The sequence below is a fragment of the Lepisma saccharinum genome, chromosome 3 (assembly GCF_977018435.1).
Source record: "Lepisma saccharinum chromosome 3, izLepSacc3.1, whole genome shotgun sequence".
NCBI classification, from domain to species: Eukaryota; Metazoa; Arthropoda; class Insecta; order Zygentoma; family Lepismatidae; genus Lepisma; species Lepisma saccharinum.
The window spans coordinates 100,979,003-101,006,795 of NC_139231.1; the positions used below are offsets into that span (position 1 = coordinate 100,979,003).

Sequence of the window (27,793 nt, forward strand, 5' to 3'; positions counted from 1 at the left end):
ATTTCTGAAAGTGTAATTACACTTTTTCGAAATGTATGACGAACATATAACTCCAAAATAATTCACCTGAAATTGAAATTTGAACGAATTGTATGTTTCTTGGTGGTACTGAGGTCTACCGAGAATAGAATAACCGGATTAGGCCGTCCTTCACGGAAAAGCAGAACAGACCCTTGCGGTCGTATAGTCTTCGAACATTTTGTTTTGTGGAAAAGTAGGCAATATGTTGTCTAGAATTGCTCAACAAGCTATTCGTGCAGGTAATATTTCGTGCAATTAATAAATAATTAAATTGATTTTTAAGAATATCCTTCAAGCCAGTAAGTCATAGATACATTCATCTTCTTAGGTCCAGCAGTAATAACCGCATAGGATGTGAATATCAACTCAATCGAATTCACTGTTGGCTAAATTATTTAGCAACATTGTGAATACAATAAAATCAGTTTCTTAAAAGTACTTAACATCAATTTCATCTTTCACTTATCCTCATCGTTGCGATGAGCCAAAACTGGCATAAAAGCGACGGATATGTTATATAAGTGAAACTTGTGTTTTTCTGTTGCGAAGTTTAAATAATGTATGGTCCCTATTAGTACGTGTAATTCATGCTTCGATTTGCCACAGTGCATTTTCTGTAAAGCGAAAATATATGGGTAACAGTATGGTATAGTGAAAACACAGTTCACTTGTTTATTTCCTAATTATTTACATTTGTACTTACCTGCTATGTATAGCGGAACATTTTTGAACGTGGGATTTTGCTTTTTTCGCTGAAAAAAGCGTAATTTTTCGCATTACAAGTATTTATTGTTCGTTGCTAATTCGCTTTCGTTACACACAATATTACGTTGTCTATCGTCAGTTGATATGCAGTGTTTCCAAACTTATTAACCGAAAAATGCCGCACAAACTATTCACAGAAGGTTTTTAATCGAAAATTGATCCACAAACCATTCACGGAAGGTTAGGTTCAGTTAGGGGTAACACTTTACTATACCGGAGACAGATTTCTTCAAATTTACAGGAGAAAGTACAGTACTACTTTACTATACCGGAGACACCTATCAATGATTTATTTTGCAATTTTTTACATTGCTAACGTACTATTCTGCATTGCGGAACATTTATTTAGGTGAAATAATGAATTTCTAACGAAAATAATGTCTATTTCTTACAATAACAAGTACTTACTGTTGTTCCTTATTTCCCACAAACCTTCCACGGGCAGCCCCAAAAACCATTGACGTTAGCCCAAAAATTCACGAAAGCTCCACAAACCATCACGGGGACGAGGTATGCCTACTAGGTTAGGTTAGGCCTGTTAGCTTCGGTTCCATTAGCACTCCTTTCGTTCAATATAGCATGTACGGACAATATGAGAGCGTATTGTGCTCTCGTGCAGAAAGCAAATGCCGGCAGCAGCAATAGCACGTCGGAAATAGATTTTCATAGAAAACCACATGAATTCGCATTAAAATGGATCAAAACTACATTCCCGAACATCGACAACGCTACAGAAAATGATTTGCGTAAGTACTTTCTCCTGTAAATTTGAAGAAATCCGTCTCCGGTATAGTAAAGTGTTACCGAAAGTACGTACGCAAATCATTTTCTGTAGCGTTGTTGATGTTCGGGAATGTAGTTTTGATCCATTTTAATGCGAAAGCATGTGGTTTTCTACGAAAATCTATTTCCGACACGCTATTGCTTCTGCCGCCATTTGCTTTCTGCACGAGAGCACAATACACTCTCGTATTGTCTGTATATGCTAAATTGAACGAATGGAGTGCTAATGGAACCTAACCTAACCTAGTACGCATACCCCGTCCCTGTGATGGTTCGTAGGGCTATCGTGAACTTTTGGGCTAACATCAATGGTTTTTGGGGTTGCCCGTGGAAGGTTTGTGGGAAATAAGGAACAACAGTAAGTACTCGTTATTGTAAGAAATAGACATTATTTTCGTTAGAAATTCATTATTTCACCTAAAGAAATGTTCCGCAATGCAGAATAGTAAGTTAGCAATGTAAATAATTGCGAAATAAATCATTAATAGGTGTATCCGGTATAGTAAAGTAGTACCCAGTTGGGTTAGGCAAACAGAAAATTAAATTTGAAAAAAAAACGCTCAGACGTCATCTTGTAGAACTACCACGTGGTTGCTGCACTAATACTTATTAACCGAAAAATTCTGCACAAGCTGTTCACAGAAGGATTTTAATCGAAAATTGATCCACAAACCATTCATGGAAGGTTAAGTTCAATTAGGTTAGGCAAACAGAAAAGTAAATTGGGGAAAAAAAAATGCTCACACGTCATCTTGTAAAACTAATGCGTGGTTGCAACACTAACAGGGGGTTACATAATCGAACGCACCGAATATTTGATTCACGTAGTCGATGGTAATGGTGGCAAGAGCTATTGTGAATCGGAGATACATTAATGTCGAAAAATACATGATTTACCAGCCGAATAAGATGAACGAAGGGAGAAAACACTTCCCCGAGCTTGCAAAAGTCTACATAAAATCATTTCCATAAGTAGTTTCTCCTGTAAATTTGAAGAAATGTGTCTTCACTATACCATACTGTTACCAGTATATATATATATAATATATGACTTACCATAGCTTCTCTCCTGTATCATATTATTGCTAGGTCAAACTTTTGCTTCTTAAACGTGGATATATATATGCAAGGTTAGTTTGTGACATTAATTTATTGCTTGCAAATTTGGGTAAGGATGTCGAATCGACCCTTCCTAATAGAAACATGTATCATACATCGTTGGAAAGGGTATGAATCAAGGATTCCAGAAATTTATGATTTAGGGTCAGGAAACAATTGGAAGTGGAAAATAAAACTAGTATTAAGTTTGTGGAACCTCCATTATAAATGAAACATAATGAGCCTAATTTACGTTCAGATGTAAGGCTAGATGCTTAATTAGGCTTCTTGAGTTCAGTTATCTTCACATACATAATACATTTATAGTGTATTTATGCTAAGAGAACCAAAGCTAACAGACCTAACTATTATACAATACTTGCTGTCTCTCCTTTCAATAGTGCGCATGCTTGCGTAAGGTAATTTGTAATTTTTTTCCCCAACATAAATATTTTTTTTTAAAAAAAATCCAAACAGTGCTCATTACATTAAGGAAAGTTCAAATTTCGTGTGACAATGATTGTCAAAATTCTAATTCTATTCTACTAATTACACTGGTCGACATTTTTTCAAAAGTTGAACGATGTTTTGAAATGAATAGGTGACTCTGAAAGGATTTTTCATGCTGAATTCAAATTTGAAAACCGTTTTGCTCCATCACGTCACAATTTTTCACAAATCGTGAAAACTGAATAGCATATAGGGGTCTATTATGGTATTATTGGGGTCATTTGGGGTTTATATAATCATATTACAGACACATAGAATAAATAATTTTTGCAAATATAGTAATCAGTGGGACATATATTGAGATTGTAAAATCTATATTATATACTATATTCATGTACATTTTCAATACGCATGTCTAGAAAGAGATAGGCTATAACATAGTGCATTTCGAATTTCTGAGACTCAGGATAAAACTTCATTCTTTTTGACTTTCTGCCTTCCCCGACACCCGAAGTAGGAACATGTCTTTTTAACATCCAACAAAAATCTGCCATCATGGAAACATTCCATCGTCCCTGGTATCTCCGTTCCATCTCTGCTATGTCCTTGTGAAATCTTTCCCCGTGCTCCTCACTGAAGTGTCCGAGATTACTCGGAAAGAAATCTAGATGTTAGTTAAGGTAATGCAATTTAAGGCTCATTTTACAACCAAGTTTACATAAATTCGTTAGCAGATTTTTCACAAAATGTTCATAGTTAACGTGTCTTTCATTGCCCAGAAAATGGGCAACCACCATTTTGAAACTTACCCAGGCATTCCTTTCCGTAGCAGTCATTATTTCTTCAAAATCTGCATCCAACATCAGTTTCCGTATCTGAGGGACAACAAAAATACCCTCTTTGAGCTTACCCTCAGTGACGGATGGAAATTTCCTGGCAATGTATTTAAAGCATTCGCCGTCTTTGTCTAACGCTTTCACAAACTGTTTCATTACCCCTAACTTAATATGCAATGGAGGAAGCAGTATTTTATGAATTAATTGCCGTTGTGTCACATTCTTCTTCCCTGGAGAGAGAGATTCTCTACTTGGCCACATTTTCACTTTCCAATGATTCTCCCTGTCCCGACTGTCCCATTTGCACAAGAAGCAGGGGAATTTTGTGTTCCCAGCCTGGAGACCCAACAACAAAGCTATCACTTTGAAATCTCCACAGACAGACCAACCATGATCTTCATATTTCACTTTCAGTAGCATGAACCTCAAAGTTTCATAAGTTTCCTCAAGCGACACAGAATATGCAACTGGAATCGATGGGAACACATTACAGTTATTTAACAGAACACCCTTCAGACTAGTCTGTGATGCATCAATGAAAAGTCTCCATTCACTTACATTGTAAGAAATACCATACAATTCTATGACTTTCCTTATGTTTTTACAATAAACAAGGTTTTCGTCTTCAGTAAAGTATGGGAGTAGCTCTTGTCTCTCGATGCCTGTACCATGAGAAATGTGTTCCTGGAGACAACAGGTTTTTCTTACTCAGTCGGGAACCAAGAAGTTGGACACTCTCCTTTGGTAAATTTAGGTCTTTTACGAGATCATTCAGTTCATGTTCTGTGAAAGGTTGCGGAGTGCCTGTACTTGTACCAGGACAGAAATTGTTACTGTCATCATAGTGTGAACGTTCAACTTCAGTGTCACTTGAAGTGCTGCAATTATCACTACTCGTACGTGGTACAGGTACATCTGGCCCATGAGGCACGGGCCTAATGGCCGAATGTATGTTGTTGGGATAGCTCACATTGCTCTTGTTCTTAGCACTGAAACCGCTAACATCTATAGCACAGAAATAGCAGTCATCAATGTGATTTTTTGGTTCCCGCCATACCATTGGTATTCCAAATGGCAATGCTTTCCTCTTGCCACACTTCCACAATCGCAAAGCTTCCACACATGTTTTGCAAACTTCATGTGGGGCCCAGTTTTTGTCCTGATCACCTACTTTAACACCAAAATATTTGTGGTAAGCAGACCTCACAAATGTGGTGATACGTTGTCTTTGCCTCTTCACTACATAGCTTCCACAAATGTAACAGAATACATGGGGCGAGTTCAAACACTTCCTGGAAGAGGACGACATTGTCTCTCGACACAACACAGCACGAACTATCGACAATGACGAAAACTTTATCAAATATTTTGCATTCCCTACTGCTATTTACATATATAATATCTACAATACACTTAACTAAGGTTTTCGGATCACGTAACCTTATACACGGTAAATAAATTAAAAACTGTACTATTTGCATTAGTTGGTATCGAATAACAAAACTTAGAAACAAATTTATTGAATCATTCATTGTTACTAGGCGTCTTCAGCAATTTTGTTAATCATATAATGTAATAAGAGGTGGACTGCCATCTATCGGGAATATTATTAACTTCTAATTTCTGGGCAGGAATTACGATTTATACAACAATGAAGATTTCTAAATAACTGAGGGTGATACAACAAAAACAAGGTCACTTCTGAAATCAGCATCAAATGTAGTTTCAGAAACCACAATTAGTTTCCAAACATCAGAACCCATGTCGACCAGCGTTATCGTAGAATTTTGGAAAGCATTGTCACATGAGATTTGAAACTTCCTTAAAGTAATGAGCACTGTTTGGATTCGAAAAAAAGAGTTATTTATGTTGAATATAAAAACTTTAAAATATTACCTTGTGCAAGCATGTGCGCTTCCCATGAACAAGATATTCTCTGTTGAAAAGCGACAGTAAGTATCGTAGACTAGTGTGAATGAATGTAGAAGTAAATTGGAACCTTAATAGAATATATTTAGGGACTTTCTTTTAATGCTAAGAGAACCAAACCTGACCTGCCTAACCTAACCACGAAAGCATGTATTGAATAAAATCTTAAGTAATCGCTAAAACTCCGCAGTATGTGTTAACAGACATAAATCAAAATCGAACCATGGAAAAATTGCATTCGTAGCATGATCAAATAGCAATAAAACAAAAGGAACTTGGGCCTTATTGTGAAGTGAAATAAAGTGTGTGTGTTACATTAGCGTATTACCTTACCATGAAGCAAAACAGCCCGATGGCTTTGTGCAAGTGAATATATCATCCAACATGACATTCCACAACAGCAGCTATAATTTTACGTCATTCGGTTTGGACCTGATCACAATTTCCGACTTTTTACTAATAAAAAGTGGCGAAAGTATTCCGATATGCAGGTTTTTACTTATGCAGGCTATATTCTATTTTTTGAGAAGGTTAGAATAGAGCATTTTAGAGATTTTTATCTTTTAAAAACTTATATATACTGTATAATTATATAATACTATTTCTGCTATTGCAAAAATTATGCAACCTTATTTCGAAATTGTCATCAATATTACAGCAATATTTGATTTTGAATGAGACATTTTGAATTTTATGCTCTTCATTATTGACAACATTAAAAGTTCATGTGTATTATATGCATTGATTATGTTATGTGTTTGCTTCAAAGTTTTATTGCCTAGAAACTGGGCTCTACTTATTAGGGTCAAAAGAAGGTAAGACTCTTCTTTGTGCATTACACCTTGGAGGTACATGTTGGAGGGGGGATTTGAAGATGGGGTCCGTACATTCTCATAATATTTCATTTGCCTTTACCCTAGGGTTATTGCACCCAGATACTCATTGCTTAGAGTCTGGGTGGGCCTCAATGCTGCTTTATGCAAGGAAAGTGTCAGAAAAATTCCCACCGGGTATCATATTACATCAATTGGGAAAATGCAACTTCCCCCACTATTCCTTAAATTCTTACTTATCATATCTACTCTTTTCTGAATCATTTAGAATTTTCAAATTATCTTGAACTGACCAGTTATTTACAATTTTTACACCATTACTTCTGGAGAGAAATAGGCAATTTGGCTTGAATTTATACTCAAAGTTTAGTTAGGAGGCTGTATTTCAGTATCACAAAACTGTTAGAATGGAAGATAAGGACTACAATTTTTATAGATACATTTTTTTATGCTTAGGCAAAAGCCTGTTAAAATACTTACTAGGGTCAAAAGAAGGTAAGACTCTTCTTTGTGCATTACACCTTGGAGGTACATGTTGGAGGGGAGTTTGAAGGTGGACTACAATTTTTATAGATACATTTTTTCATGCTTAGGCAAAAGCCTGTTAAAATAATAATAAAAAATATCAAATTAACTTGACAGTCATTCAGTGAGGTGAGTAGTGAATGATTACTGTATCTAATGTGTCACATCTCCCTAAATATTCAGCTTATTAGATTGACATATTTATGCTGTTCGTAAGTTCTTTTCTTGCCATTGTTAACGTGGCAGGATGCAAGCTGGGTAAAAAAAATCACCAGAAGAAAATTGCTTCTTAACCCTTTAGTGCTGGCACGAGGTGTTGTGAACACCCCACATGTTAAAACGTAACTCTCCAAGCTGAGTAAATTTCACTAAATAGCTATAATTTTCGTTACCTTCCTATTTGAATATTATTTTAACAACTAACCTAGAATCAATTTTATCACTATCGCCACTGTTTAGTAATTACAGTATTTAAGACCTGGGTGTTCCTAATACCCCGTGCCAGTACTAACGTTACATAAGTATTTTGTGACATTTTATAATTAACGTTCTTTATATTTTATCGCAGCTCATTGTTGGCATGCCTGTTAGCTTATAATGCTTTTAACCCATTGTTGTTCATTCACATTGTCCTAGTAGGCTATTTCAACAAAGTGTTTCTGTATGCGTTGCTGAGAAAGATGCATCTTAGTCATATGGTTACGATTTGTGATGACTACTATAACACTAAAGACTCAGAAACAAAATAAAATGCCACAGCAATGTCAATGAATGTACTTTCCCAAATTATTGTTAGATGCATATAGTGCAGTAAAAATGAAAAAAAAGAGAATGAGTTTGTTTATGTTCTGTAATCATATAAGCCTATAATGTCCTCTAAAGATATTTTTTCGATGAACGAATGGAGAATAATTTAGTAAAATTTGGTTCTAAATGTTAAAATTAATATTGTAAACACACTTTAATAAACTACTTTAGTAAAATTTCATTGTAATTGTTTGAAAGTTATGTTAAAATAAAATACACATTGTAAAAACATAATGCAAGTCAATTAAAGTAATCATTTCCAGGAGGGTGTACAGAACACCCTGCACCAGTACTAATGTTATGAAATAGAGCGCCAGTAGTAAAGGGTTAAGTGCAAATTTTAATTGTTGTAAATCATGTAATATCTTTCATTGATTTATATTAATTTTGAGCATATGAATTGAATCACACAATTGATAAAAATGAGAAAAAAACATTTTGAAATACAAAACTAAAATGTATGAATGTGCATTGGGTGAAATTTACCCAGGCAGTGTTTCTACAGCCCTGCAGATGCCCACATTTTCGATCTGTAACATCCCGAAACTAATGAACTAACTGACAGTCAATTCAAGGTCCCGACACTTGGAAGGGTTCATTGGAAAGGTCAGACTATAATCGGAAGTGATCATAAAATATATTTCAAAATGATCTTGGTAATTTTTACCTATATGTGCACCCTTATGGGTTAAACATTAAACACTAGTTGCAAGTTGTCAGGGTACGAAATCCTGAAGGGACAGGGAGGATTTCCCCCACCAACAATCTTGGCCTGAAAAGCCCCCCCCCCACCAAAAAATTCTGGGATGGGAAAGTTTTTGTTACAACAAAAGGTGAGCAATTAGTTTTGATTTTAAAAAAACACACACAAATTACTACTGTGTTTGTGAGTGTTGCATGCTTTCTCTTTCTTTCAAGAGACCATTAGCCGATCTGCACCAATAACAATATGTACTATATGTCCAGATAGTAAATAGTCGGTGGCTGTGGCCAAATCTGGAACTAACGTTGGTATGAGAAATAATTTGCAACATGTAACAATGCTACTTCACATTTACAATACATGAGATTTGTCACATTAGAGTAGATGGGAGAGAATAAGTTACCACAGAAGCCTAGTTCTGAGTTACAGACCTCAAGTTTATTCGAGCTTGTATTGCAACATTGCTGACTACTGTTAAGACAAAATTTGAAGTTAGAGTTTGTTGGAGTGTGATAAAGTGGTAAAATGTAATGGGTTTGAGAGTAACTACTCTATATTAAACATCTTACAAAATGTGGAAAGGCATGTGAACAAGACATACAGTTCTTGCTTTGAATATCATGCAAGATCAAGAAACAGTGGAACGTTAATGTGGAAATTCTTAGCAGCCACGTCAAAAATTTGAGCTTTTATTGAAAAAAAAATAATGGCTGAGTTATGAATAGAATTTCAATTTTTAAAATGAAAACTATCTAAGAACATATTAGGTTATATTAGTCGACAGAATTAGTCCAGATCTTAACATTATCCATTGTGAGGATATTGGGGAGCTACGAGTAAGTAGCGTAATCCGGTTAGTAAAGTGTGCTCCTTTATAAATATATATATATCTGTGTGTGTGTGTGTGTACGCAGAAACGATCATCTTTCCCCTCACCAGACTTCAATGATTTCGGACCCTGTTCTTGATCATTCTGGAAAAGAAAATGTCATCGCATTGACATGCAAAAGTTGATTGTTTAGGTGCCTGTCTTAAGCTTACGTTGTGGGCGTAAATTGTTGCTCGCTTATCAGTACAGCTCTGTTAGCATGTGTAATTCCAGTGTGTGTTTAATAAGAGTGTGAGACCATTGAAATGCCAGCCAAAAAGTTGATGTTAAAACAATGATTTTGTAAGTATGAATCAAAATCTCATCCAAAGATGCCGGGAATGTTTGAATGCAGTTGGCCACCACTTTGAACAACTCTTATAACACAGGTTAGTACTCGTTATGCAATATAAATATAATCGTCTGCATGCATGTGCATAAAAATAAGCAGGACATTACAGATCAAAAATGGTGGCATCTACGCCATGCCTCACCATCTGCAATCATGTGCTATCTTTGCCCCGAGCCAAAATGAGTACACCGTATAAGTACAGTGAGATCCATGAGTATTACCGTGCAAATTGTCTATTACTATTTTCATTAATTTTTATCTTGCATTCTGTGTTTTTTAAGCTATGGATTTTTGTGTATGCTGGTGCAGAAGTTGTCAACATTATGTTTTGAGTTTTCTTTTAATTCTTGAAGCTCTTATTGGGTCAAAGTGCACGAACATTTTGATGGACAATTTGCATGGTAATACTCATGAATCCCACTCTACAACAGACAACATGCACCATAAATAAGAATATTTCTATCATCATTATAACAATAGTTACTTCAGTTTCAGGTCTAATAGTAGTGTAGTAATATATCAGCTAATTTTTATTAGTTTCTGATTTTGCAGGTCAACAAGGAAGACCTGTGGTAGCAGTATGCTATAGCACGCAGAAGGACCCTGCATGCCCACCAAAGAAGGACCCTGTGTGCCCCCCACAGAAGCAGCCAGAAGCTGGCAAAACAGCAGCTTCAGATCCAACAGCAAGTGGTGAACGAGACCTTGTTAATTTTCCAAGACCCGTGAGGCAAGAGTTTCCTGGCAAAGTGCGAATGGGCTTTGTCCCAGAGGAGTGGTTCCAATTTTTCTACCAGAAGACAGGCGTGACAGGTACGTATTGTACATGATGCAAGTGTGGTGTGTTGCAGATATTTTAACATTTAATGTGTTGAAAATATCACAGCCAAGGGTTGCAAATGTATCACTTTCATTCGGGTTTTTTTCCACAATGTGATGATCAAAGAGGACAATATCTGTTTCACATCAACATAATTTAATTCCTCAGAATAACACAGGATAGGGAAGAAAAGAAGATTGAAAGTATCAGTGGGTAGTTTGCCTACTGTTATCTTTGCCAGTGACTGTGCCTTCTCAACCTTGCTCTCTTTACATTGTTTCGTAGTTTTCCGTTTTCATTATTTTCCTCATGTCCTCACTGTATATAGTACTCTCATTCTTTTTAATAGGTTGCAAAGAATCATGATCATTACACAATAATGTCCCTATTTTTGAATCATATGATTGAGCATTTATGAAGGGCTCAGAGCACAAGTGGCAAAACTCCATTTTTCATTAAAAATTGAGTTACATGCAGGGTGGATAAAGATCATAATTTTTATTTAAAAAATCTTTTTTTTGATGATTTTTTTTCATTTAAATCTGATTTTTTAATTTAAATCTATTTTTTTAAAAAAAAAACGTGCTAAAATTGCTAGTATGGTTTTTGACACCATGCATATAGATATATGTTTCTTATAGAAAGGCTTTTTCTAGTAAAATATTTGAACAGTTTGATTAAAGTAAATAAAAAAATTGTGTAAACATACATTTTTCTGTTTCTCATATGGTATATATGAACCTATTACGGAAATGTTTGTTGAGTGTGTTAGTGAAACTATAATAATTTCCGTAACTTTTCTACTAATGAAAATAAAACATTCTGGATGTACTCTACAATTACAACTTAAAATATTTTTGCAGTCTTTGTAGCTGAATTTTTGCAATTTCTTTAATGATAGTTTGCAAAATATCAGCTGCCATGTTTATAGATTTACAGTTTAACATTTTTAGTATTTTGTATATTTTTCTACACAAAATGTTTGCTCTTTTTGCCCATAAAAATTATTGAAATTTATTTCAAGAGAAATTTACGTGTGTTTTTACAGTTTACATATTACATTTCCTTGCCTATGAGCTTCATACCATCAGTACATATATTTTGTTTCCTTTCTTTTTCTTTCTTAGAGCCTAATAAACACCATTAAATGATTACAAGGTTAATGTACTTTCACCAAAAGTGAATCTGATATCTACAAAATCCTTATGTACATTGTTCTGTAAATTATTTATTTAAAAGTGACCTGATGGAAATCAATCCACCTTGGTTACATGTATATCTTAGAAGTGTGAAGTATCAATATTTCAGTGCTAGAAGTAAGTGTGTCCTAAGTTTCAAATTCTTGTTCATAGAGGCACCACTATGTTTGTGCTCCAATAGCTATACATAGTACTAAGTTATTAAATGTGTATTTTTCTCAAAACTGCCTTGAATGGAGTTACGCCACTTGTGCTCTCAACCCTTCATATGTTTGTACAGTCAGGGGAAATTGCAATTTTTATGGAACCATTAAAAACAATACTAAAATTTATATTCTTTTTTTGACAGACAAGCCAGGTAATAGTAAAAATCAGAAAGCAATACATGATGCAAGTTTATTTTTTGTTCTCTTTCATAAAATTTTCTACCTACTACCTATTTGTTCTAGATCTCATAGTTGGAAGTGGTCAGAAAAAAAGCTACTTATGTTTCGGGGAGGGAGGTTCCCATTTTCCTCAAATCAATGAACCTACATTAGTACTTTGTTCTGCAACTTCCATGCCACTCTGCCCCTCAGTAATCCAAAAATATGCTCTTCTGAATTTTAAATGCAATATGCATAATGGAATTCATAGCTAAGCATAAGGTACAAACTAGGGATGGCCAGATCCGGATCCTGACGGATCTGAAATCCGGATCCGGTTGGTTCCGGATCCTAAAATTTTTCGGATCTGGATCCGTTTTGCCATCCCACATGCGCTTCTTTGGAAAGTAAGAATGTGTTTATAGCATATTGTTACCTGCTAATATACATATATATATATATATATATATAGCTACAGGTAATGGACAAAATAATATGAACACCTTGGTTTGCAAAGGCCTATATACGCCGTCGTGGAAAAGGAACAATACTCAGCAGAGATTTCAACCATCTAGTGGTGATGAAAGCAAACATATCAGTCTATCAGAAGCTGGTGTGAGAGTTGCATGCGAGCAGTCGGCTATCCGTCAAATGCAGGTATGTCCGACCTTTCAGACTTCAAAAGAGGCATGATCATAGGAGCCCGCCTGGCTGGAGCATCTGTGACAAAAACAGCTACTTGTTGGTGTAGCACGGAGCACAGTGTCAACTGTTCTGACAGCCTACAGACAACATGGAAAGACAACGTCTGCAAAGGAGAATAGTGGGCGAAAAACAAAGTTATCCAACAGGGATCGACGTGTGTTGAAGTGACTCGAAAGCACAAGACAACACTGTCCCAGATAACCGCAGAGATGAACAATCACCTCCAGGACCCTGTATCAACGAAAACCATTCAAAGGGAGCTGCATTCTGTGAACATTCATGGCAGAGTTGCCATCCCCAAACCGTTGGTGACTCCACGTAATGCAGTGACACGAAGAAGGTTGTGCCAAGAGCACAAGAATTGGACACAGCAGCAATGGGAACATGTGATATGGTCAGAAGAATCGTCTTTCACATTATTTCAGACCACAGGACGTGTTTATGTGTGGAGAACTCCTGCTGAAGCATTTGATATTGACTGCTATATCTTGGAATGGTGTTGGCCCACTTGTCGTCCTGCGTGGGAGAATCAACGCAGAGAAGTACTGCACCATCCTGGGTGACCACCTCCATCCCATGGTTCAGATTTTGTTTCCCGATGCATGCCCCATCTTCCAAGATGATAACGCCCCTATTCACACTGCTAGGTGCATTGATGCATGGTTTGATGAGCACAGTGATGAGGTAGAACATCTCATCTGGTGTCCACAGTCCCCCGATCTTAACATCATTGAGTCTTTGTGGGGTATTTTGGAGGCCAAAGTGCGTAATCGGTTTCCACCTCCAATGACACTTTTGGAACTTGAGACTGTTTTGTGCGAGGAGTGGCTACGTATTCCAGTTTACACTGTACAGGACCTTTACTTGTCTATCCCACGTAGGATACAAGCTGTCATTCAGGCAAAGGGGGGGGGGGGGCAACCCCAAGACTACTAGAAGGAAAGGCTGGGGTCAGACACGCCTCTTTTCGCGACTGCCGCGGGTGTGACGTCATGGGCGGACAAAACCCAGCTGAGTCTTTACCCCATACGGAAAGAAACGTGGAAAGGCTGATCTGTTTTGTTATTTTCGCTCCTTTTTTTCTTGTATTTCTGGATTGTTGGTTCAGGGTGCGAAATCCTGGAGGGGACGATGGGGATTTCCCCCCAGCAACAATCTTGGCCTCAAAAATCCCCCTACCAAAAATTTCCCGGGGGGTAGAGTTTTTGTTCTAACAAAGAAAAGATAAGCAATTACTTTCAATTTCAAATATACTTTACTAAGAATAATATCGAAAACATACACAAATTGTGTGGTTGTGAGTGTTGAATGCTTTCTGTCTCAAGAGATCATTAACAAATCTACATCACTACGCACAGTAAAAGTAAAACAAGAATGCAAAACAATAGTAACTATGAAATGTAATTGATTTATATTAACATAGTGCACAAACTAAACAAAAACTTACACATAATAAAACCACTTCAACTATGTCATAATTTATTAACATCTTTAACCGGTTAGTAATGGCATTAGTTAGCTGCTTTACACTATCTGATATGTATGAAAGTAACAAATTAATTTCTAATTAATAATCATAATAATTATTTTAATTGAGTAATTTATTTTTACTTTTAATAACATTACAAATATGTACATCGTATAATTCACACATATGTTTGTGGGGAGGGGGTTGTAGGTTAAGAACTTTCTCCCCCTCACCAGTTTTCAATGATTTCGCACACTCGTGGGTTGTGAGGTGTTGCAGTTCACAATGCCTTCAGTGAGGTGTTGCGACGTGTCGTGATCTCCGATGAAAAAATAAAAACAGTGGGTGACAATATATAACTGAACACATCGCATCTAACGAGACTTGTTAGTGGATTGCGATACCAGTAGTCTCATTACACAACATCAGGCTACCATACACTTCAATTGGGTTATAATTATTGGAATAAAAAATAATAATATTGTAATTTTTTTAATAAAGGCTCTCACGAGTATAGTAAGATAAAACCTGCAAGCATACCCCTCCCAATTTAATATCCAGTCCCCCACCAAAATTCCCATGTCAATTTTAGGTTCACTGTTGGTATTGAAGAGTTGAATCTCGACCTCCTCCAAATAATTTAATTCTCAATCGCCATACCAAAATTCCCACAACAGTCTAAGCGCAACAGTAATTAATACTCAAGACTTGGCTATCTCCCATCCTAGTGCTCAATTTCCTTACTATAGAGTTGAAAACTTCCCCAACCAAGGGTAATTCCACATCAGAATTCACGATAAAAATTTAAGGTTTAATATGTAATAGCTGGCTGGATATTGTGCACCTCAAATAGTATATACCTTGTTGCCGAGAGACGACACTGGTATGTCTCGTCGCGTGAAAATTCCATCTCTTCTCGTGTCTAGTCTCGTTAACAACACTAATAATACATAGTAACTGTTATAATTCCCTTTGAAATACACAACTTGCTATTTATATACGAGTGATGCTTAATTGTCAACGTAGTTCAACTTCCGTCCTCCAAAGTTCTATTATTTATTCAATCAAATTTTCATCACAATCGCCCCCCCCCCCCCCATCCAAAGTTAAGTGGACTCAACCAGCTTTCACATACCCGCCTGTGGGCACCCCTGTTCTACATCCCACTGATTATATATATACGTATATAAAGTGAGCCTCGACTTTTCAGTTCTATGTCTCAAGTTTTCGTTCAGTCAAAAGTTGTTTAAAGTGTTTGTGACATAATACACACGGAACTTCCTCACAGTCCTCCCACTGTTGTTCAAAGATTCATAAAACTCAGAACTGTATTCTGAATAAGGAAAATTAATGAAGAAATAAATATCAATAGTCGAAGCAAAGTTACCAAATTTGAAGAAGTTAAGTGAAAACAGCTCCTCTCTCACTCCTAAAAGAGAAAAATAGATGAGGTTGTTTTCTTTTACATATTCAACTTATCCATAATTTTGGCTTTCTGCCTTTCTTTATTTAATAACATTATTTTACGCATTCAACATATTTATTTTTCTATCTGCCCTAACAAAACGCATTACTAGGTGTATTAACCCCAATTTTACATGAAATCTAATGTTTCACAGAGAAATGTGACGACATATAAACTACTGATAAAATGTGTGCGTAAATGGCTGTGTAATCCAACTGTAAGGACATGCGTTATGTCGTATTCACTCCCAATTAGCTTCTGGGCATAATTGCGGCTCTTTTTTGTTCATAATTACTACTTTGATTCGGCTGCGAAACCGGAGCGTAGAGCGATCTGTCCGCCCGTGACGTCACGCCTGACGTCAAGGACCACGTGATCAGGTATCAGGTATGGCCCCAGCCTTCTCCTCTACTAGTCTTGGGGCAACCCCCTACTAATACAAGTTTTCTGCAATTGCATTGGTGTTCATATTATTTTGTCCATTACATATATATATATATATATATATATATATATATTGTGTGTGCGCACGTGCGCGATTTGTAATTAATTAATTAATACACTTACAAGGGAGGTCTAAGTCTCCCCCTCCGATTTTCATGAAACTTGGCAGGTGTATAGAGGGGCCCAAAGGAAGAAATACGTGTTTTTGTGTTTCAGCTAAAAAAATCTGCTTTAGGGGGCAAATGGCAAAACCCCCCTCAAAGGTCAAGATGAAGACAAATTGACGCGGGGATCTGACCCCTGTGTGCCACTCCGATTTCCATGAAATTTGGCAGGTGTATGAAGGGGCCCAAAGGAAGAAGTACGTGTTTTTGTATTTCAGCTAAAAAACTGTTTTAGGGGGCACCCCCCTCAAATGTCAAGATGAGGAGAAATTGAAGTGGGGATCTGACCCCGAAACCATAAATATAAATATTTATAATAATATATATTTAAATATGACATAGAAAGAAACAGGGGGCATAGGGCCTCTCTATACACCTGCCAAATTTCATGGAAATCGGAGGGGGACACAGGGGTCAGATCCTTACTTCAATTTGTCCTCATCTTGACATTTGAGGGGATTTTGCCCCCTAAAACAGTTTTTAGCTGAAACAGAAAAACACGTATTTCTTCCTTTGGGCCCCTCTATACATCTGCCACGTTTAATGGAAATTGGAGGGGAACACAGGGGTCAGATCCCCACTTCAGTTTGACCTCATCTTGACATTTGAGGGGAGGTTGCCCCCTAAAACAGTTTTTTAGCCGAAACAAAAAAACACGTATTTTTTCCTTTGGGCCCGTTTATACACACACCTGCCAAGTTTCATGGAAATCGGAGTGGGACACAGGGGTTAAATGCCCACTTCAATTTGTCCTCATCTTGACATTTGAGGGGGGTTGCCCCCTAAAACAGTTTTTTAGCCGAAACAAAAAGCACGTATTTTTTCCTTTGGGCCCGTTTATACACACACCTGCCAAGTTTCATGGAAATCAGAGGGGAACACAGGGGTCAGATCCCCACTTCAATTTGTCCTCATCTTGACATTTGAGGGGGTTTTGCCCCCTAAAACCGTTTTTTAGCTGAAAAAAAAACGCGTATCTCTTCCATTGGGCCCCACTATACACCTGCCAAGTTTCATGGAAATCGGAGGGGGACACTTAGATAACCTCCCTTGTTAGTCTTACACTTTGTAATTATATAACACTGCATATATTATAATGTTTTATTTTAATTTGTAAAACTGTAACTGTAGAACAATTGTATAATTTTTGTATAACATTTCTATCTTGTTATATGTGTTAAAGGTTTCATCCTGGAAAGGAATGTCTCCCATTTATGTGTGTTTCCATTTCCAATACATTCGAATGAATACATATTCGTTTCAATGGCATTTACAAAATCACCTCTGACATTTTATGTTAAACAAGTAAGATTATTTTTGTGCACGAGTGTGTTAGCCGATGCGTAGCACAGTATTTTAGGAACAACACTTGAAAAAAATTATTGTAGGACTAACTAATGAAAAATTTCTTTGTAATCTAAGATCATAATACCTTTTATGGTGTGGTAATATTATAATGGGATTGAGATACGAAACTCTCGGATCCGGATCCGGATTTTTGAATCCGGAACTTGCGGATCCAGATCCGAAACTTTCGGATCCGGAATTTTCGGACCCGGATCCAGATCCGTAACTTTTTAGATCCGGATCCGTTTGGCCATCCCTAGTACAAACAAGGATATAAAAACCAGATACTGAACACGCCACTGCATGTTGTACAAGAAGTGGTCTTGTTACTTCATTTTTGCATAAACCATATACAGTGGACTCTTTTTAATTCGAACTACAAGGGGTCTATGAAAAAAATTGAATTATCCAAAAGTGGAATTAAGCAGAATATAATAATAAAAAAAATGAAATAACACACTGTATTAAACATAAAACTGCTATGTTTTATCCATATCACCATCCAGGAACAGTACAGTTACTGAAATATTTGCATCACGTGATTGTTTTTAATTCTTTTTCATTCCTCTTTCTACCTCTAAGCACTTCAACTTTCTTATCTAATGCTAAGCTACTGTACGCACCATGTTTCGACATTGCGACTCCACTAAAACACACAGACTAATGACCCCTTCTGTCCGGCTATCTGCTCCCCTCTCAACTTGTTTCTGAGAGGGTGAAGGTCACATCACTAGAAACAAAAGCTCCGGGGATTCCCGCTGCCCTCTCTTATCTGCCGTCGGCACATACGTTAACCATAAAAACAACCTTTTCAAGAAGAAAAGGGGGACGAATCATCTGTTGGAATTTCTTACATAGCAACCCTTTGGTCTTTTTTGGAAAGATTTATGTTAAATTATTGGAAACCTGTCTTCGAATTATCCAAATTTAACCTTCAAAATTCGAATTAAGTAGTCATTTTTAACATTGTTTTAGATATTGGTTTCAAGGGGAATGTGCTTTTGTTCGAATTAAAGATAGCACACTGTATACAGTGTATCAACACAGACTTTTCCAGAGTGTATAGGACGTTAGGATAAACAAGTTTTTGCCAAATGGTACTCTCCTCAATACCTCATTTCAATGCCATGAACTCTCAAAAAGCTGCATTTAATCCTCAATGTATGCACAGGCTCACAGTTGCTACTAACAATGCTTGAGTAAATGGTCACATAAAGTACATTTGGTTTTCAAAATTCACTTACTGTAGTTTACCAATCTGTTGCAGATGTAGTCTCATCTCAATTTACTGAGGTCTTGTTTTACGTTTCGTCTTGACAACTCCCAAAGAGTATCTTCATGTTCTTATTTCAATTTTTTAAATGCCATCTCTGTCTCACTACCATCCCTAGTATTTTTACATATCGTTTGGGCATTGTAAAGTTTTTAATTGTTCTGAGATATTGAATAGTTTGATATTAACATTTTTCCAAGTTGTATGCAGTATTGATGTCAGAAAAACCGAGTGGGAAGGCTGAGGGAACAGTAATATTGTATGGGGCCTGTCTCTTTTAACATTGCCAGAAATATTATTATACCTAATTTTTATTGAAAGACAATTTAATTGGGTTGCTTGCTGCGGGTGGTAAGGAGTGCAGGCTAATCTTTGAGGAGACTTCCACTACCATCCCTCTTTTTGACATCAGCACTGATTGTATGACTTCAAGATTGAAATTTGACACACACACACAAGATAAAACAAATTAGAAATCTCAAACCAAATGCGTATCAAAGTATACTCAGGATGTAGAATTGGCTTCTTCTGAGCTCAAACTTCGCATTTCTTTTCGGACTCGAAAATCCCCTAGTCATTTTATTTTTCTTATTTTTCTGTCTTGTGTCCATTTTAATTTCACTTTGCCTTGTACTGAACTCCATTCCTAATTTTTTGTCATTTCACAGTTACAGCCAACCAATTGCTCTTGGACCACTTCATTCTTCACTTGACCATATCGGTGTTATTGGCTAATAAGTACTCTCGCCGTGCCTTATATATACTGGGTGTTTCAGAAATAATTGAGGGGTTACAAAAATTTGTTGCCAGTAAACTGTTGATTGAATGAGTTGATGCACAGTAAGGCTAATTGGGACTTAGACCTACAGTTTAAAGTGGTATCCGACCCACTATGAGCCTCCACCGGGTGTCGAATCAGGGACCCCTTCATTACAAGGCAATGCCAGTAAACTATTGAATGTACGTTAATGAAACCAGTTCAGAACGATTGAGGAATGCAAACATTTTGTGCATGTATGTTTTGTTAAGTTGAGAGGCGATACTAAAGTCAGACATCACTCGCAGTGTTTTATGCAATGTTTTGGTCCCAAGGTCATCGTACCTTACACTGTGAGATTTCTTTTTGTGGGGTTTCATCAAAGACAGGCTATTCATCTCACTGATACCACGTGATATTGCAGCCCTAAGGAAGCGTATCATCGTAGCGATAGATGCTATCAATAGGCCCACGTTGATGCGAGTATGCCAAGAACTAGACAATTGTGTTGATGTGTGCAGTGTCACCCGTGGTACACACATTGAACATTTGTAGGTGTCCAAAAAAAATCTGTTTTAGTTCATTGTTCATTCTGGACTGGTTTCATTAACATAAGTTCAATACTTTACTTACAATAAATTTTTGTAACCCCTCAATTATTTCTGAAACACCCGGTATAATAATGATAATCATTATAAAGCACTCCAAGCTCACCTTTTGATACAAGTGGTCTGAGGTCCGATCCCTTTTGGAAGCTTCAAAATTTCGGTGTTGTCCCAGCATCATGGAGCAATTTGATGCTGCTTGAAAGCAATAGTATAGCAGACTCTAGTCTCAAAAAACAAAAAGCAGTGGCGGTTAGGTTAGAGAAATGTAAATGGCTTAATGAAAGAAATCTTGTGCTGCTAACTGCTAGTTTCAGGGTCCTGAACGTACCTCTTATAAATGTTATGTTAGTCATGGAAAAGTATATATTTTGAAGGTTTTTTTTTGAGAAAATAAGCAAAACCACGTATAAAAGTTTAAAGGCCATGCGATGCGTATCAGTGGAATTTGTTGGGCGATAAATAATAGAAAATAACTTCCTGAGTACTGACCATAACGTAATTTTGATCTCGCTTTCTACTATGAATAAGGTGGTTAAAGAGTGAAAGCATTGTGATGCTAAACACAGTGGAGGGAGGTGGCATGGGTTGGTGACTTATTGTGTCACTCAGTGAAATGCTGCTTAGTAGACCCTGATCCTTTAAGGGCTGTTGCTGTATGAAGTTTAGAGTTTCTAAAGCAATTCTCTGTTTTAAACCATTTTCTATTCCAAACCTCTTCTTTCTCCCATCATTATCCAGGGTTTCTTCATAGCTGAAAGGTTAGTGCTCTCACTGTTGTAAGCAGTACTGCATTCAATTCCTCCACTCTAGAGAGCCAGGAAAAACAGCATGATGACACACTGTAACTGACGACACATGAGGCAGGTCTATGTAGACATTTACATGAAAAATGAAGGCTCAAGCATGACTTGAACGTCGGTTTCTGTGCCATTGTTACACCTACTGAGCTATCAGCCCTGGTTTTGCCTGATTTTTCAATTCTGGTGTTTTACCTGTGTGGAATTGTCTGTCAGTGCTACCGCTTCAGGATCTGTTGCCTTTGAAATACTGATGATGTCGACTCTGCTCCGTTTCTCCCAATCTGGAATTGTACATTATCTTATGATTTGGTACACACAGCAGATATATTACGTAAACACTTGTGCAAGGAGAACAAACTGCCATGTGGTGTCATTAACTGAGATCATTATGCATAGATAAAACAGCGTAAGCAAATAATCAGGTGAAACCAGGGTTTTCTCACTAACTCTGTTAGTTCAGCAATGGCACAGTGTGTGAGACACCCAGGTTCAAGTCCTCATCAAGGCTGCAGTTTTGTTTAAATTTCTACGCAGTGCATCTCGTGTGTGCACCATATCATAAAGTATCAGGCAGGCCTTGAACTTTAAAGCATTGTTACATCACAGAATGAAGTAAATTTCTCTACACAACCCTTATTTCCAAGGGTCCCATGTTCAAATTCCAGCCTGGGAGCGGGTGTTCTTCGTGAGGACCCCTTCATCATATCATTCCCCATCCTCATCATCACGATTAGCCAAAAGTTGCAATAAAGCTAAGTAAAATAGACCAAGTCAATCGAGAAACCTTATTTGTATGTGTACTACACTTTCTACTCTACCCAAATTGCGTAAAATGGTGATGATAAGAGTGAGTTTTGAAATAAATTAATCAATCAGTGGGGTGCTTACGCATATCCTTTTTTATGTATTATTTGTAGAATATTTGCTGACGTTTCTATTGTGTGCCATGGACTTCTGTAGTGGAGTGGTTAGCACAACACACTATAATGCCAGGTGTCCCAGGTTTGAATCCTGATCTGGTCATAGGTGTTTCTTGTGAATGTCCCTTCCATCAATTTCATCATATCTTCACTCATCAATATTGCCATTAGCCAAACGTGGCTGCAGAGCAACATTGAATAACAAAAATTAAAAAAATCCATTGTGTGGCACTCTTTTTTGCTCTTACATCAACTAAGGTAGTTTTACTTTCTTTCAGGTCCTTATGCATTGGGTCTTGGATTGACAACATACATTCTCAGTAAGGAGATCCTTGTTATGGAGCATGAGTATTACACTGGACTCTCTCTGTTTCTGACAATGGTCATTGGAATCAAGAAACTAGGACCAGGAATAGCAAAATACTTGGACAAGGAAATAGATGTAAGCAAAAATACTTAGACTGATGATGTAATAGCAGTGGGTTATTCAATGTCAAGTGACCTCAATTCAGAGATGGTTCCTGCTCGACCCTCTTCAATTTTGATGAAACTTCTGCAGGTTGTGCATATGTATCCCACATGGAGACCTGCAAAATTTCAGATTCACAAGTAGTTTGGTTGGGGGGGCACCAGGGCTGCTTCTGTGAAGGTTGCTTTTGCAATGCTGCGGCAAATACGAATGTTGTGATGAATTCACTCCAAACTTTAGCAAGCTGTAACTGCAGAATAAATTGCTTTGAGAGGCTGGCATTTCTCCACTTCATGGGACATGGGCATGTATTAATGCTGCTTAAATGGTGTCCTGCCTGCTCAAATATTTATTGAGTTACCCATCCGTAAAACTCCCTCCCCCAAAATTTGAACCCATTTTCAGAACCCTGTGCCTCAAAACTGACACTTGTAATTTGATCATTGTTAGCATCACTGGAGAGTGTCTCCAAGTTGCTAGACAATGAACCTTATTTCATTTTGGCATCTAGATGCCATGTTGGATTCAAAATGGTGGAATTCACAATTTTTATATCGCTTGCTTCTCGGCTATTTATCAACCGATTTCAATTTCCTTTTTTTAATTTGAGTACACTAAATAAGATATCCAATTGTTTTTCTTATTTTTTTTTTGCTAGAAACAACAATACTGGTAGAAAATTTATGCTTTATGGGAGAAATTTACTTGTAATGTAGGGTTTTCTGGTTTCTTAAATCAGGTAAATCATATTTATCTGACTACGCTGGTGAGGAGGCCATTGATGGTGCCCAGAAAGTAGTATGTTCTGATTTCAGATCTTTGTCGTTTTGGTGCTAACGATGATGAAATCTGCTGCTTCCAGTTTGTACCCAATGGATATGAAAATTTTTGGATTAGGACATATAGTTGTACTGCATGCCAGGGCCCAAAGGGCCAGCATTGCTTTTTAGATTGATATGTTATGTTTTAACTGTAATCTTGAAGTTTACCTATAAATGTCTGGAAGAAGGGAGCTTGAGACTGCTGAAATGTTTCAATTAAAAATGTTTATTGCATTTCTAGTAACTGCAAGTCGGTATAAAGAAAAACATTTGCATATTTATCATCAAGTTAATATGCAAGTTATCGTGTTTCTTTTTCAAGCATAAATGTACCCATTTATCCTTCAGCACATTTTATTATTTGGAACATGTGCTCATAGGATATAAATGGTCAGGTTAGTTAGTACTGTTGTAAATGAGTGTTAAAATACATTTAACCTTAATATTTACAGACAATTGAGGAAAAATTTAAAGAAAGCAGAGAGAGTAGCATAAGAGCATTTAATGAATCCGCAGAGGATGAGAAGCTTGAGCAGTGGCGTGCTGAGGGACAGAAAGTCTTGTTTGATGCCAAGCGAGAAAATGTTGCTCTTCAACTTGAAGCAGTTTACAGAGAACGTGCAATGGATGTCTACAGTCAGGTAAGGTTCTGTTTGTTTGCCTACTTGACAACAAAATTGTGGTAGAGAGATGAAATTGATTTTGTTTGTTTTCGGAATGACTGCTTTTAGTGGAGGTAAAGTTTATACATTGTACCTCGCAATAATGAAAGCTAAATGCAGAAGAAGAAGAAAATTAAAAGTTAAAAGAAAAAAATCTGGTATATGGCCACTACAATAGATCAACGTGAATGGAAAAAAATGTAGTATGTAGTGATGGTACATTCTTACAACTATGCAAAGTTTCATTGAAAATAGTCTGATACTTCATGGGGGAAAAATAATAACAATGTGTAAAAGTGGCAGTAGATTTTTTTAAGAAAAAAATAATATTTTTCCTGTGTTATTGGCTGTTGCAGTAGTGTTTTATAACATTTTAGCACAAAGATTATAACACAAAATAAAGGGTGCTAAACATAACTTATATCCACATTTTCAGCACAGATTAGAGGTGTTTGATATTATTGTTGCCAAATGTGTTTGATATTTACTAAGGTTGAACCATTCTCAAAGTATAACAGTCTCGATAAGGTGCTGATAGAAAATTGATCATCAACGATAAAAAAATAATCTACCAATCCAGGAAATGGCAAGTGCCATTCCACATGAAACTACTAAATGGTGCATTCTCTCCTTTTTAATTAATGTAAACAGGTGGCTTCAATTGGGCTTTGGCTTAGAAAAATGACTTGGGACATAGTGTTTCTGATCTCGCCCCAATTAGCCTGAAACAACATGAACATTACTTTATGTACATAAAAGAAACAACAACATAGGAGTGTGCAGCCAGTAACAGGATATTTATGAAAGTACCAAAGTGGTCAACTTGTTAAAAATTTTACCAGTACATCAATCCATTACAATTTAGAGAAAAAATCCTTGTGCTACTAATAATGAGGTTGCACTAGGAAAGAATTCAACTTTTGTGCAAAATACATCGGAACCAAGATCTTGTGTTTTTCAGGGGTTTGGAAGAATTTATAATGCGGCAAAATTTCATAACCTATTCAGGGTGGCTACCCACCGGGAATTCCAGGAATTCTGCGTGAATTTTTCTCCATAGGTGTGAAAAATTATTAATGGCTTGAAGCAAGTTTTTCACAGTTTTGCCATTATTTTTATCGATAAAGAAAAAGAAATGAAAAAATTAAAATCTACGTGGAACATATAACAGAATTCTCTCAGTTCCTTTACTTTGTTAGTGTACTTTGCAGAGCAATCTATCTATCTGACTGAAAGTTATTGCAAACTAAGATACCTTGAAGTTGATAGGTAAATTTGAGTTTGAAATTATTATACAATTGAAGGGCTCAGGTGTAAAACATGGTGACATTTTTATAATTTTTTAGTTACAAAGTAAAATGTGCCATCCTTCAATTTTCGAGTGAAATTGCCATGACATAAAATTTTCGTTGGACAGTGAAGCCTTGCGAAATTGGTGAACACAACACGGAAACAAGTTATATACAGTATAGCTTCCAATAACCTTTTTTCTTAATGAATGACCAAAATGTCACTTACCATGTTTTACACTCGAGGCCTTAACAATTTTTTTGTAAATTAATTTACCCCGTAACGTTTGTGACTTGTGTTTGTAGATGTATTTCAAAACTGAGTATGTGAAATGGCAAATGTAAACTCTGCACCCTAAATATGTGTGTTTGTGGTCTTGAATTTTTGGAAAGTTCACCTTGAAAACTGGGAATTATACTTGAATTTTATCATGGTCCTAGAGTAGCCACCTTGATATTGCTTTATTGGGACCTGGAAGGTGCAGTATACGTATAAAGCAGGTAAAAGATAAGGAACACAAAATCAGGTTTCTGCTGTATATAATTATTATTTTCATCCCAGGTGATTCCATCCATGTTACAATTTCCTTTGTTGGCAATCAGTATAAAATTGTCATTAAAACCCTAGCTTACCCAGAGGGGGAGGAAAGCTGTCAGGCCCACCACTTCTAATTTTTTTGATTTTTCAAATGACTTTTTTTTATAAAAAATTGAAAATAAATTACATTGTTCCTCGGGTGTTCTCAATATTTCTGTATTACTTTTGTTCATACAAACATAAATGTAATGTGTATAGGAGGTAAAATGCACATGGTGGGCCTAGCAGGTGCCATCTTTGAATGTGTCATTCGATGCACTCATGCCAGTGACAATTAGCTGGTAATCTTGTAATTATTATAATTAATAAACAATTGCCCCTCTATAAACAAAAAAGTATTAATAAAAAAAACATGGTTTTTGTGAGTTTTAGTGATTGGTAAAATATGTGACACTCATGCAATAATTAGTTATTATTTTTTATTAATTATGGTAATGGTAATTTTTGTAATTATTATAATTAATAAATAACTGCACATATACACAACAAAGGAAGCAGTGATTCAATAAGAAAACTGTTTCTTGAATTTTAGTGATAAAAAAAGTGTGGGCATTTGAGCCCCCCCCCCTCCCTTTCCCTCTCAGGTAAGTAGGTTTCTCATACAGCATGGGTAAGCTAGGGTTAAAAGCTAATTAAAGATATAAATGATGCATTTTTTTCCCTAGTAGACCTACTTGTTACAAAGCACAATTGAGGGAAAATATAACTGAAAAGTTATATTGAAAGAAACTAGGGATGGGCCGATACCAATAAAGTACTGATATAAAATTTACCGATACCAATAACCGATATTCTACCGATCCGATATAAAATTAGAAATGGTCTTGGAAGAACCTGAAAGGTTCATTGACCTCCTTAATAAATATTTTCAAGGTGACTGCAGTGAAAAAGAAATTTCATATTTAGACATTTACTTTTTTAGAAAGTCGGACATGGAGATTATCCATAAAAATTACAACAAAATGGCAGAATTTTGCACTAAATTATCAGATAATAATCGATGTATCAGATCGGTAGAATAATCGGTAATTTTACCAGTAAACTAATATGCTTATATCGGCCGATACCAATAGAGCACCGATTAATCGGTCCCATCCCTAGAAAATATACATACATTACCATATGAGAATATATGATAAACCATCATTGAGAAACTTTTAAATGTAGTTCACTGTTTACACTTCACAGTTCAGACTTTTTCATTCTCTTCATTCATTAACTTTTTCAGGTGAAAAATCGTTTAGATTACCATGTTGCCGTTCAGTCAGCTGAACACAAAGTTGTACAGAAGCATGTAGTGCAGTGGGTTGTTAACAACGTCATGAAGTCCATAACATCAGAACAAGAAAAGGAGAGTTTGCAGAAGTGCATTCTAGACCTTAAAACTCTTGCTTCAAAGGAGCCAGCTTATTAAGAGCTTTCCCCTGATCAAAAATGGGTAAGCAGAGCCATAGGAATTATTTACAGTACATTTGCATACATATGTATAGGTAGTGGATGAAACAAAGATTGCAAAAGGTGTCTCTGTAAATTATTGTAGTATGAAGAAACCCCCAATGTGAAACAAGTGCTTGTTAATTGTTTTAACTGTATCATATTGAAAATAAAAATAAGAGATCATGCTATTTCCCATGATTTAATTCTTTCTT

At 36.4% G+C, this 27,793-nt stretch overlaps 1 protein-coding gene across 2 annotated transcripts; it reads left to right on the top strand.

Annotated features, from left to right (window-relative positions):
* The first annotated feature begins 125 nt into the window (after window positions 1-125).
* Window positions 126-27,769, top strand: LOC145985917 (ATP synthase subunit b, mitochondrial-like). Of its 2 annotated transcripts, none has more exons than XM_083120053.1 (5): window positions 126-260; window positions 10,508-10,783; window positions 22,584-22,747; window positions 24,048-24,236; window positions 27,373-27,769. In XM_083120053.1, the coding sequence occupies exons 1-5, from the start codon at window positions 224-226 to the stop codon at window positions 27,556-27,558; spliced, it is 852 nt and encodes a 283-aa protein (XP_082976179.1). In that variant the 5' UTR covers window positions 126-223; the 3' UTR covers window positions 27,559-27,769. The 2 variants fall into 2 exon arrangements, with proteins under 2 accessions (XP_082976179.1, XP_082976180.1); XM_083120054.1 differs by having other exon boundaries at window positions 10,523-10,783.
* The last annotated feature ends 24 nt before the right edge of the window (window positions 27,770-27,793 follow it).